The following is an 11,927-nucleotide window of genomic DNA, read 5'->3' on the forward strand; positions in this document are numbered from 1 at the left end:
AAGAGATTTTAAAAGTAGTCCTTATGAATTCAAGTCAAGTCATCTTCATTTATATAGCGCTTTTAACAATGGAGATTGTTTCAAAGCAGCTTTACAGAGATAAACATACAATTTACTGTAACAGAGATTGTTTTAGCTTTATGGCGATTTTTGAATAATGTTATTTCCAGCTAAAGTTGGTTTTGATTGATTCACTTCCAGCAAAATTATCATTTGTTATTACATTAGGGGCCACTAAGACGACGGCGTTCTCTCTAAACAGACTTTAAACGCGAACCTAGCTGTGACCGGATGGCGTTCACATGCGCATTAAAAATTGATTCTATAGTTATATTCGTTTGAATATGTGTGCGCAGGTTGAGTGCTTTTTATATGATTAACAGATTCCATTTAAGCTTTTATTCACATATAAACATTGTTCAACGCACATGCATGGAGCACATCAAATATAGTAAACGGAAGCTCAAACTTACTATCGTACTATCAATTGTAATATCTTCATTTGTGTTTCAAAGATAAACTAAAGTTTTTTGTGTTTTTTGTCCCGAACAGCATTTTTTTGTGATCTATCCCTGCATAGTTGAGTTGTGAACTTGTGCTGTGTTCACATCATGACAGACTTGCCATAATTACAAGTTTCCTCACTTGTAATAACCGCTCATGTTTGTTGAACTCATAATTACAAGTTGGAAACATTTTATGACAGCTCTGTCACCTCCCACATAACTGGTGTGAAGTCAAAACAACTAAAACAGCAACAGCTTTATAAGTTAGAGTTGGCAACTTCTACACTTTTCTGTTTGATATGGGATTAGTGAGGACATTTGTACCAGCAATGGAAGGAAACATTGCATCTAACGTTAGCTAGAATTTGTGTGACCAGACAAGCTACAGCGATCATGTACAGCTGACATTAGAGACAGTGCTCAGCATAAGTGAACACACCCATGCTAAAGTTGACTAAAATTAGGAATAAAAAAATCATCCTTTGGAAATTGGTGAGAAAATTGGTGTCCTTAGTTAAATAAATTAGGGAAAATCCAACCTTTAAGGCATTAAGATCAATTTCCAAAAGATGATTTTTTTTTTTTATTCCTCTTTTTAGTCAACTTTAGCATGGGTGTGTTCACTTATGCTGAACACTGTATATGGATAGCTAGCTACATAATGACATAATGAAACATTTTGATTAAACCCTCCAATAAATAATGATTTTGTTATTTGATATCACACAAAATGGTTTTACATGAAATAAGTCTTATTCAAAGTTTCCAGTGTATGAAGCTATGTTGGAAATAAGGCATAGGAAGCACTGATACAGGGAACATTGCAAAAATATTAATAAAAACAATAATAGTTAGGGGTTGGTAAAAAAAAAAGCAAAAGTTTCTATTATGCTCACCAGGGTTTCATTTATTTAAAGAAAAAAAAAACTGGAAAGACGGGAAAATTGTGAAAAATTATTACAATTTAAAGTAACTGTTTTCTGTTATATTTTATAAAATGTAATTTATTCCTGTGATCAAAGCTGTATTATTAGTCTTCAGTGTCACATGATCCTTCAGAAATCATTCTAATATGATGATTTGATCCTCAAGAAACATTTATTATCATAAATGTTGAAAACAGCTGTTCTGCTAATATTTTTGTGGAAACTGTGATACATTTTCTTTCCGGATTATTAGAAAGTTCAAAAGAACAGCATCGTTTGAATATACTTTATTTGAAACCAAAATCTTTTGTAACATCATAAATGTCTTTACTATCACTTTTGATCAGCTGCATCCTCGGTGAGTAATAAGTATTAGTTTATTTAAAAAACATTCTGACCTCAAGCAGTGAACAGTAGAGTAAACTATGCAGTTGAGAGTGAACATTATGCAGTGGCATCTGAAGGACAAATACATTTTCATGCAGCTATTGAATTTCAGCATGGAGTAAAAGTTTATCTTGGGATAAGCTCGAATCTGTGTCAGAAAGATTGCGATTTAATGAAAATCTTTTCTGCATAGGACTTGGTAGTGCTTTATTAGGCGTCGTTCACTGTGATGAAATCGTTGTCTAATTGGAGTGGTTTCTCCTCAGGTCTCGAATTGGTTTGGCAACAAGAGAATTCGGTACAAGAAGAACATTGGTAAGTTCCAGGAGGAAGCAAACCTGTACGCCGTTAAAACAGCCGTGGACGCTGCCAATGTGTCGGCACAGGCCAGCCAGGCAAACTCTCCAGCAACACCCAACTCAGGTAAAGTGCACAGCAGCCCTCCCATCATCTCTAGACGACAGTAAAACCACACTGAGCTTATCACAATCTCACTCCTGCATTTCATCAGACTATTTTCTCACACTACATCTCTCATTTTCACTTCTGTTGTTTTCCTGTCGTCCAGTCTGTTCTTGTCTGCCCATCATAAGATCTTTCTTTGTTTTCCAGTCATACAGATAATGCTTGTTTGACGGTATTTGCACTACGCACTTGCTGGGAATGTAAGATTTAGATGTTGTTTTTCTGGGTTGCGCTGCTGTAAAGTCGACCCGATTGTATCCAGGCAACAAATGTTTTGTAAACATCTGCAGGATAAAACCGTCACGGGTCTATTTTCTCTGGACCGTGACGGTATATTGGTACACACCACGCGACAGCAGAAATGTTTATGAAGGGGTGTTGTTCGGCACAACTTGAAGCAGAGTTTAGTGTACAGTTAGCAAACAACGTCGCAACATTAATATAGAGTTGTATAGAGGGCAGTTGATGTGTGGTCACAGGTGTATGTGTGTGTATATATATTAAAACGGCTTCAAACGAGGTTCATTCAGGCAGAATTCATCCCAAAAGCGTTCATTTGTTATGAGTAATCTTGTCTTTTGTTTTGCATCCATCATGTTACAGAGAAAAAAAGCCTACTCATTTGATTACGATCAAAATAAAATGCTTACTAAAAAGATGTCTGTTAAATTATTGCAAGGGATAGTTCACCCAAAAATGAAAATTCCCTCATTATCTCATTTTAAAGAAAATTGAATTGAAAATAGTGCGAGAAATGAGGCTCCTCTTGTTTCCACTTCTCACGTGAACTTCACAACCCACTTACGTCATGTGTCATAATGTCCTTCTCACGAATGCTTGTATGACAGTAGACCGAAAGCAATGATTTATGATTTTAAAAGCTACAAATGAGTACGGTAGTTTTCTTACACAGACCGTTCGTTTGGCTTCAGAAGACATTGATTCATCCACTGTGGTCGTTTGGATTACCGTCACAATCGCTCTGTGTGGTTTTTCTAGCGTCAAACAAGCGGTACCCATTAATTTGCATTATATGGACTCACAGAAGATGGCTTATTTTCCTAAAAATCTTTGTTGTGTGTTTATCTGAAGAAAGTAATTCGTATGCATCTGGGATGTCATGAGGGCGAGTAAATGAGAGGATTTTCCTTTTTGGGTCTCAGACTATCTCAGAGGACACTGGTTTGAGCTCAAAGGGGTTTGGCTGAAAAAAGTTCTGAGAATACCCTGGTTAAAGGGATAGTTCACTTTGAAATTAATTTTTGGCATGTTTTAGCTTACCTCAAGGGCATCCAAGATGTAGGTGTCTTTGTTTCCGCAGTTGTTTCAATTTTGATATTTTTAGGTCAAACCGTTCTTGTCTGTCAGTCATATAATGCAGGTCTATGGTCACCACCTCAAAGAGCATGCACAGAGAAGTCAAAGAGGTAAAAACTATATAAATACTGTTCGTTTTCTCACACAAACCGCTCGTTTCGTGTCTTAGGCCATCAATGTGTACTTACATTTACGAGTCATTAAATCATGTTTAATTTGGACTTCTCTGTGCATGCTCTTTGAGGTGGTGACCATAGACCTGCATTATATGACTGACAGACAAGAACGGTTTGACCTAAAAATATCAAAATTGAAACTACTGCGGAAACAAAGACACCTACATCTTGGATGCCCTTGAGGTAAGCTAAAACATGCCAAAAATTAATTTCAAAGTGAACTATCCCTTTAAAGTATCTAATCAGAATTGGATTGTCGAAATATAGAAAGGCATGACCACATTGTTAAATTATGGTTTCGATCATACCGCCCACTTTAGCCTCTGGCCATGTGAACATTCACTTTCATTTCTGGTTCTGCATGATTGTTTTCCTCTAATCCTGTGGCGGTAACCCCCTAAATATTTGTCTTTCCGTTGATAACTAACACAGCCTCTTTTCTTGGCTTTGTCTGAGTTATCAATGCTATGTTGGCTTCATGTTTGTAGTTTTATTTTCATATTCACATGTGACACATCCACACACACACACACTTGGTTAGTGTAGTTGAACCTCTATTTGCTCAGGAAGCAGAATGGAGAAGGTAGGTGATTTAACTTGGTATTGTCATTTTTAACAATTCTCCGTCACTGCATACATTTTTTTTAAGCCTCACCTCCACATTTCCTGTTTTACATCCTGCAGCCAGCTTACCAACAATGCATTACATCATCTAGAGGAAGTAGGACGTTGAGTTGTACAACTTCATGTAAAGGACCAGTCCACATAGCATATACTTTGTTGCTTCCCATTGTTCACCTGTTTTTTTCTGTCGTCTCTAGTCGGCGGATACAGTTGAACTGTTTATCATGGCAGTCTTGAATTTCGGAATGTGGCTTGTCCTGATTTTCATGTCTTGCTCAGCCACACACACACACCACTGTATGCTTTTCCAAAAACCAACCCGGGCAAAGTTGCGTGCCTGATCGGCTGCGTATATTGCCTGCAGGGTCATCTGGGTCGTACACCCTTTCTCACACAGGAGATGCCTACCTCGGGCTGCGATCACTCAACGGGGATGGCGTCAGCGTCACTCCCGCTGTGCAGCAGGTAGGCACTGAGGACGTCCCCTCAATGCCCTTCCTCTTCCTTACCTGCTCCCAGTGTAGTGCTCTCCTCCCCACTCCTTAAAGCTACTGCCCCAACCCTTGACATCCGCCTTAGCTCCCACCCCAGAGCGCCTCGGCTCAGTCGGACTCATGGAGTCCTGAGCGTAGAGCTCTATCCTCCGCCATCTTCCCTGTGTGGCACCGCTCAGTTTCATTTCTTCATCAGTCATCTACAGCTACGTCCTTTATCTACTTCCTGTTAAATTAATGAGTCTCATCAAGACCCCATTAGGGCTCAACAGAAAGGATGTACCGATGCCCCGGAGCCACTGAGGGCGTTTTTACACTGGGCACGTTTGCTGCGGTCCGAGTCAGAGCGCGTTTGTTCCCGGCGCCCACCACAGCGTTGGTCTGGTTTTACACTCGACTTGATTCTATTGAACCCTGGTGCGTTTGTATTCATCTTACATCATCACAAACATGCACGGCGCATGATAGAATACTGTGTTTTTTATTAATTTGGTGAATTCAGTTCCAGTGCAACCCAACTCAGACCACCTCCTACAGGTAGTCTCGGGTTCGGTACCTCGGCGCTCTCCCAGGTACGCATGACAGCTTTCACATTACCAGTTTTTCATGCGAACCGTACCGCGTTCGAACTAAACTGCCAGTGTAAAAACACCCTGAGAGTGTTTCGTGTCAATGTTTTGGAACAGTCACTCACCCCATCACACTAGTATTGCATGTCCCTCCTAAAGTCAAACATTTGATGTTCTGTAACGCATCAAACTATTTTTTTTTTTTTTTACAAATAATGCTAATTGAAATATCACTGAGGTAAAGTTATCTCAATGGATAATATGGATTAGGTGTAAATTTAGCTTCTTTTTTTCAAGAAATGCCAAGTTTTAAATGAGTAAAATAATTTACCATTTTTTTTGCAAATAGAACTTGCACATTTTATTTGTTAAAATAGTAATAGCTGGGTTTCAGTCACGTGATTATGATGACGCGCGAAATTCAGATGGAGGGCAGGGAGTGAAGAGCGCAATGGACGAGATGGAGGAAAGTCCGTACTGTACTACTTTACACGCTATTACAAGAGAAAGATATAAACAAAAAATCAAACGTATGTTGGACGTGATCCTTACGTTATGAAGAGGAGCGATTTTCAACTGAATTGAAAGATTTTCCTGCCATCGAGGCGGTAGATATCAGCAACTACCTCGTCTCACAGACATACTTTGACTTTACAAAGTTCGTAAACGTTACACAAACATTGCCACTTAAGTTGTATTAACTAACTCCCCTTTGACGAAGTGATCACTGCACACACGGGCATTTTCCCATTCGGCTCCTCCCGACCGCAGACGTAGGTTTGCAAGCCGTTTTTCCGGAGTTTTTCGGTCAATTTCTTGCATTTTCCCCCCTTATGAACAACAACTTTTGGTACAGGATAAAAACTCCTCGTGGTTTGATCGATTTAAGGAACCATAAACGACGCAAAACATAGGCATTTTGAGTTTGTTATAGTGCTTTCTAAATACAGCAAATCACTTCCTGCCCTCCATTTGCATTTCGCGCCATGGCAACGCAGTGGCGTGACGTCATATGAAAACAAGCTATTGTCATTCTTTTTTTTGTGTGGTGGGATGAGTAAAAATATCCACAAAAAAAAAAATCCTTAATTTTGAGTCCTGTACATATTGTACTGTTGATTTAGGGGCCGTTCACACAGAACATGTTTTTGCGTTCCACTGCTCTGTTGGCAGATTTTCTGTGTAAATGTGCTAGACATCAGTGTTTACCGTTGCGTTATTTTGCAGCGTCTCACGCATAACACGGCATTAAATTTTTTTTTAAAGTTTTAACTTTTAAAAAATGTCACAAGACCTTGCGTTCCACTGCCCTGCATCTCGCAAAAACGGCTTCTGTGTGGAAGACCCCCTAGACCATATTTACACTTCACCCAATTGATTTTTATTATTGTTTTTATTTTTATGTGGAAAGGATCAAATGTGCGTGTAACATAAATCCATATATGATATGTGGTAATGTTCTAAACACTTATTTCTGATTCTCCTGTTAATTCGTTAACTCCCACCACCCATCATTGCTATGTGACATTGACTAGGTCTGGTTTTAAAATCAAAAGAGCCAGAAATGAGTGTGAGCCACTAGAGAACGAAGAGTAGATCACTTTACATGAGTGTCCCATTGATAGTGCAGCACAGAGCAGTTTAGACTAAAGGAGATTGTTCACTCAAAAATGACAATTCTGTCGTCATTTACTCACCCTCATGTTGTTTCAAAGATTTCGTTCATCTTGAAACAATATTACTCTCTTATTTTTGTCGATCCATTAAAAGTCCACGCAACACAACTTACATGCTTCAAAAGGTCATGGAACACAACATAATCCAAGTCTTCTGAATAGACTAACGCTTTATATGATGAACAGAGGCTTAAATTCACATACAAACATGAAAATTGACACTTTTCTTCTTTGAGTGAACTATTCCTTCAGATAAATGTAAACCGATGGGACAACATGTCAGAATATCAGATGTGTGAGAAATATTAGAGAATGATGATAGATGATGAGGCTGCATTGATGTATATTCAGACTCATTACACCTTTCAGTTTATTAATATTTTATTTGTCGCATGTAACATAAATATGGCAAATCTAATATGTTAGCAGAGGTGTTTGGCGTTGTATTCTAGAGCTGTGATTGTTTGTCCTTTGATACTCATGTGAAGTATGTGTGCTACAGGTGGATATCCTGCACCGTGCTACACACCTGACGGCAGGCTATGAAGATCTGTCAGGAAGTCCTCTTTACACCCCACACCGTTTAGACGTGAGTGCAGCTCTTACACGCATACACACACACACACTCTCAAGCTAAAAAACTATAGATGAAATGGAGAAGGAAACACTTGGGGTCTATTGTAGATGACCAGATCAACAGTCATGTCTGCTGCCTGCAAACTGTAGCTTGTATGTTTCCTGTTTCTACATTAATACTGCTAGAGGAAACTTCTAGTGGTTAATAATGCGAGTTAGATGCATCTAAATGCTGTATGTTCAGCTAAAGTGAGTTCAGTGTTGATTTAGATTCGTTGGAAAGAGCATCAATTATTAAAGTAGTTTATTTCATCTATAAAGCAGTTCTGCTTAGAACAGTGATGTTGTCGACCAGCTCATTTCAGCTCTCATTCAACAGTCATATCAATAACATTGTTGAATATTAAATGTCCCCAACTATGCAAGCCAGAGGCGACAGTGGCAAGGAATCCAAAACTCCATCAGGTGACAGAAGGGAGAGGAAAAACCTTGATGCATTCAATCGTTTGAACATGTTATAAGTGTTTTACTATCACGTTTGATTCATTTATAGGGGTCATGACATGTTTTTTTGTGTTGTTTTATTATGTTCCCTTAGATGCAATTATAGTATTAATATAGTTTTTGTACAAAAAACTTTAAAAATGTAGTGATTTATTAACTTTTCCCACCCTGTTTCTCCCCCTCTGATTCAAACAGTCTGTTTTGGAGGCGTTTCCCCTTTAAGAGTTCGGTGTTAACGCCCATTGTTATGATTGGTTAACGTCAGTGCTGCTTTGACAATGCTCCGCCACGTGAAACTTCGGTCTTCTGATCTTTTACCATCGTGTCAATTCTCAATTGATTTTGATTCATATGCGCGTGGGAGAGAGAGACCGTTTGAAGCAAGGGGGTAATCCATCGACCGGAAGTTGAAGCCGGCCGGGTGCCGCCATGTTGTAGCAGAACTTCACTTGCGTTAGCATTTCCATTGACTCCCATTCATTTTGGCGTCACTTTGACAGCGAATAACTTTACATCTGAGGCGTTTAAAGACTCCATTTGTCCATTATTTATTTCTAAAGAAACACGACAATGTATAAAGGGCTCCATTACCTTCTATGTTACATTATAGCCCCGTAGAAACAGTTTTAGTAAAAATAGGCTAACGATTGCGTCATAACCACTGGACTCTGTCGCGCTGTACAGAAATTACCGTACAGACAGGAGGAGAAGCTCGCAGGCAATCGGGGGGACGTCCCGTCAAGGGAGAAGCCCATAGATAATGAGTCCATAAAAGCAATGGAATACTTACTCCTGCTCACTCACGCCAAAGAACTCTTTGCTCAAGTTCCCCGTCTCTGGAAGATTAACGTTGGCAATTTTCACGCACAGCTACTAGAAGATTAACGTCTGTCAGACAGGTTGCTCACGTCATCAAGCTTAGTTTGAGTCGGTTTGAGTCTGCGCGTCAGGAACGGAAGTGCTCAAAAATCCCTAAAAATGGGCTTCAACTGTCTCAACTGAGTTCCAATGAGATGGCTCTGTCCACTTCTTATACTGTCTATGGTTTGAAGGCGCCGGGGCTCTCTCTCTCTCTCTCTGCTCGTTCTTTCAGTAACATGCGCTCTGTCACACTCATCTACATCACTCACCGAACAAATAAGGCTTTGGCGGGCTGCATATGCTGCAAATAAACTGAATCCAACTGCTTTCCCTGACGTCCAGATCGTTCGGCAGTATTCGAACATGTTGTTTGTCCACAGCCAGGAACAGCACATCTGCATGGCATCGCAGTCATCTTGTAAACAGACCCCCTCGCTGCACGTCAACGCATGCGATGATGTGAGCTGAGGGGTGTTTGGTGTTTTTAGCCCCCAACGGCGCCTTCCAGGCAGCGAGGGGATGGATAGGTTTAGGGATGAGGTTAGGGTTAGCTGCCTGGAAGGAGCCATTGGGGGCTAAAAACACCATCGAGCGAAATGAGGCGTAGTTGTCTTGCGCTGGAGGCGGTCATATGCAAACGTCTGGTACGTCACTTCGTACCGTGACGTCACTAAGTTCAAAGGATCTAGAACGAGCTGTATTTAGAGCTTGATTAAATAAATGCTTCGTTTATAATGGGGAGGACGTCTTAAGCTATGAAACTTGCAGGAACTTTTAATAGTACATAGATCTCTTATACCAAAAGATCAAGGCAAATTCGGTTTCTCATGTCATGACCCCTTTAAATGCATCCTTGCTGTAAAAATGTTACTGACCCTAAACTTTTAAACCATAGTGTATCATTTTTAGTATAAACAAGCAACATTTGCATATATCCAAGAACTCTTGAGATGGTGTATCATTTTTATAGGATTAAAAACCTGCTAATTAATGACTCCTTTTTGTTTTGCTGTGAAAATTCATGTTGAAGTGTCTACAGTGTCATTGCATGTTACCTCAGCTCATACTGTTGTTGTGACTCTCTCCACAGGCTAACAACAGCTGGCAAGACAACACCAACCCTTCCTCCATCACCTCTCCACCAGGACCTCCTGGCAGCATCCACTCCGACACCTCCAGCTAATGCAGCTCACCCTGCTACACACACACACACACACACACACACACAGCATCTCATCATCCTGTCTCGCCTGTTCTCTCCTGCTCACAGCTTTCGTCCTTCACTCTAGCAGATGTCAAAGGTCTTCCATAGTCCCGTTCCTCTTTCTTCATGGTGTGCCAGGGTTCTTACGCTGAACCAGACTGACTGAAACACACACACACACAAACACACACACACACACACTCACTCCTCGTGCAAAAGACGCAGAACGTCACATTTGCTGTGGACGAGTCTGAATAAACCACACATCCTCTTCAGCAGTCTTTGTGTGGAAAACACAAAGTCTTGGACAGTTTCCGCCCAACTCCATGTTACCTTTCCTGTTCCAACCTGTCATGATGGGGATTACGCAACAACTCCCTCCTTGCTTGTACCAAAGTGCTGTCAACGGTTGTCGCACCTTCCGCTCGTCGAAGAACAACCTCAGACAACTGACCCATGAGAACGCCATTTAGCCTGCTTTTTAAATATGGTTTCATCGCTGCTTCAGTAAGCAAAACCGACTTTGCGAAGCAAGCGTTTCTCACAAAACAATCTGTCCTGCATTGTTCAACGTTGTGTTAAGCACAAATCCTATCAATCACACTTTGAGCTGGTGGTCGGATGGAGAGGAATCCATCCGTGTAAAGGTACGCCGGATATTTGAACACTTTAACTAGCCGATCGCAGAAGAGTTCGGTGTGAAAGACCTTCAGCGGAGGAGACGAAGGGCGATTGATGTGCGGTCATGTTTCCTCACTACTCGTCCACTTTCTCAACAGATGTAAAAGAGATGTTGACATCGACCTTGTTTTTAATAGTTTAGCCAGGGTTTTTATTTTGTTTGTTTTTCTGCCGCTTTTTCACCCCCACAAAGATGCACCAGCCACCAAATAAAAGACTCGACAGGAACTCAACCTCGTTTTGGGAAAGGGGTTGGACGGATAGCTGGAGTATTTGTTTGGATTGGGACATGGGGTGGGTGTTTAGAAATATTTTTAAAGGGAAAGAAAAAAAGATATTCCACTGTCTTCCATGCATGTAGGGTGTTGAGATGTTTTAGTGATTCCATTTAGCCTAACGTTTGTTTTTGTTTAAAAAAAAAAAAAAAAGATACTATAAAAGGAGGGGGGGGGGGTGTAAGTAACAGACCAAATAAACAAACGAACAACTCCAGAAACAAAAACGACACGTCATACTGCCAAATCCAGCACTTCCAGCTGGCGTTTGGACTTCCGTGGTATTTTATCGATCGCACGATTTCATGACAGGCATCCGTGACACACTGACCACGATACTCAATCCTTTCTGAGGAGGCCATAGCAGTTGCCAACCAATAATTCTGACCAGGAGAAGCGTGCTTGTTACAGATATCAAGGAGTTCTTTTGATTAGCCGTGTGCGCTATGGCTGCTCATGTTACTGTGTTGTGTGTACGGGTGTCTGTTTTATAAGGGTTGGGTTGTCTCGTCACTCACTCGTGCTTTTGAACTGATTGTATTGTATGTGCAATTGAAAGCACCTGTTCCTTGGTAAAGCATGCTGTCTTTTTTTTTTTGCTTACAATTTCACTAAACAAAGGAACTCTGTTTTTTTTGTTTTTTTTTATCCGTTAACATAGCCAAGCAACAAGGGCTTTTCTCCTT

At 40.5% G+C, this 11,927-nt stretch overlaps 1 protein-coding gene across 4 annotated transcripts in view; it reads left to right on the forward strand.

The window, feature by feature from the left end:
* Positions 1 to 10,460, forward strand: part of pbx4 (pre-B-cell leukemia transcription factor 4) — a 43,005-nt gene extending 32,545 nt beyond the window's left edge. The window contains exons 7-10 of one of the 4 annotated variants that reach the window (XM_056252410.1): positions 2,086 to 2,242; positions 4,766 to 4,866; positions 7,643 to 7,729; positions 10,172 to 10,460. In XM_056252410.1, coding sequence (XP_056108385.1) covers positions 2,086 to 2,242; positions 4,766 to 4,866; positions 7,643 to 7,729; positions 10,172 to 10,264 — 438 coding nt within the window. In that variant the 3' untranslated portion in view covers positions 10,265 to 10,460. The remainder of the gene's footprint in view (positions 1 to 2,085; positions 2,243 to 4,765; positions 4,867 to 7,642; positions 7,730 to 10,171) is intronic. The other 3 variants (XM_056252416.1, XM_056252421.1, XM_056252430.1) reach the window with 3 other exon arrangements.
* The last annotated feature ends 1,467 nt before the right edge of the window (positions 10,461 to 11,927 follow it).

This window comes from Rhinichthys klamathensis, unplaced genomic scaffold, assembly GCF_029890125.1.
Source record: "Rhinichthys klamathensis goyatoka isolate OS25496 unplaced genomic scaffold, OSU_Roscu_1.1 h1tg000004l_1, whole genome shotgun sequence".
In the NCBI taxonomy this organism is placed as follows: domain Eukaryota; kingdom Metazoa; phylum Chordata; class Actinopteri; order Cypriniformes; family Leuciscidae; genus Rhinichthys; species Rhinichthys klamathensis.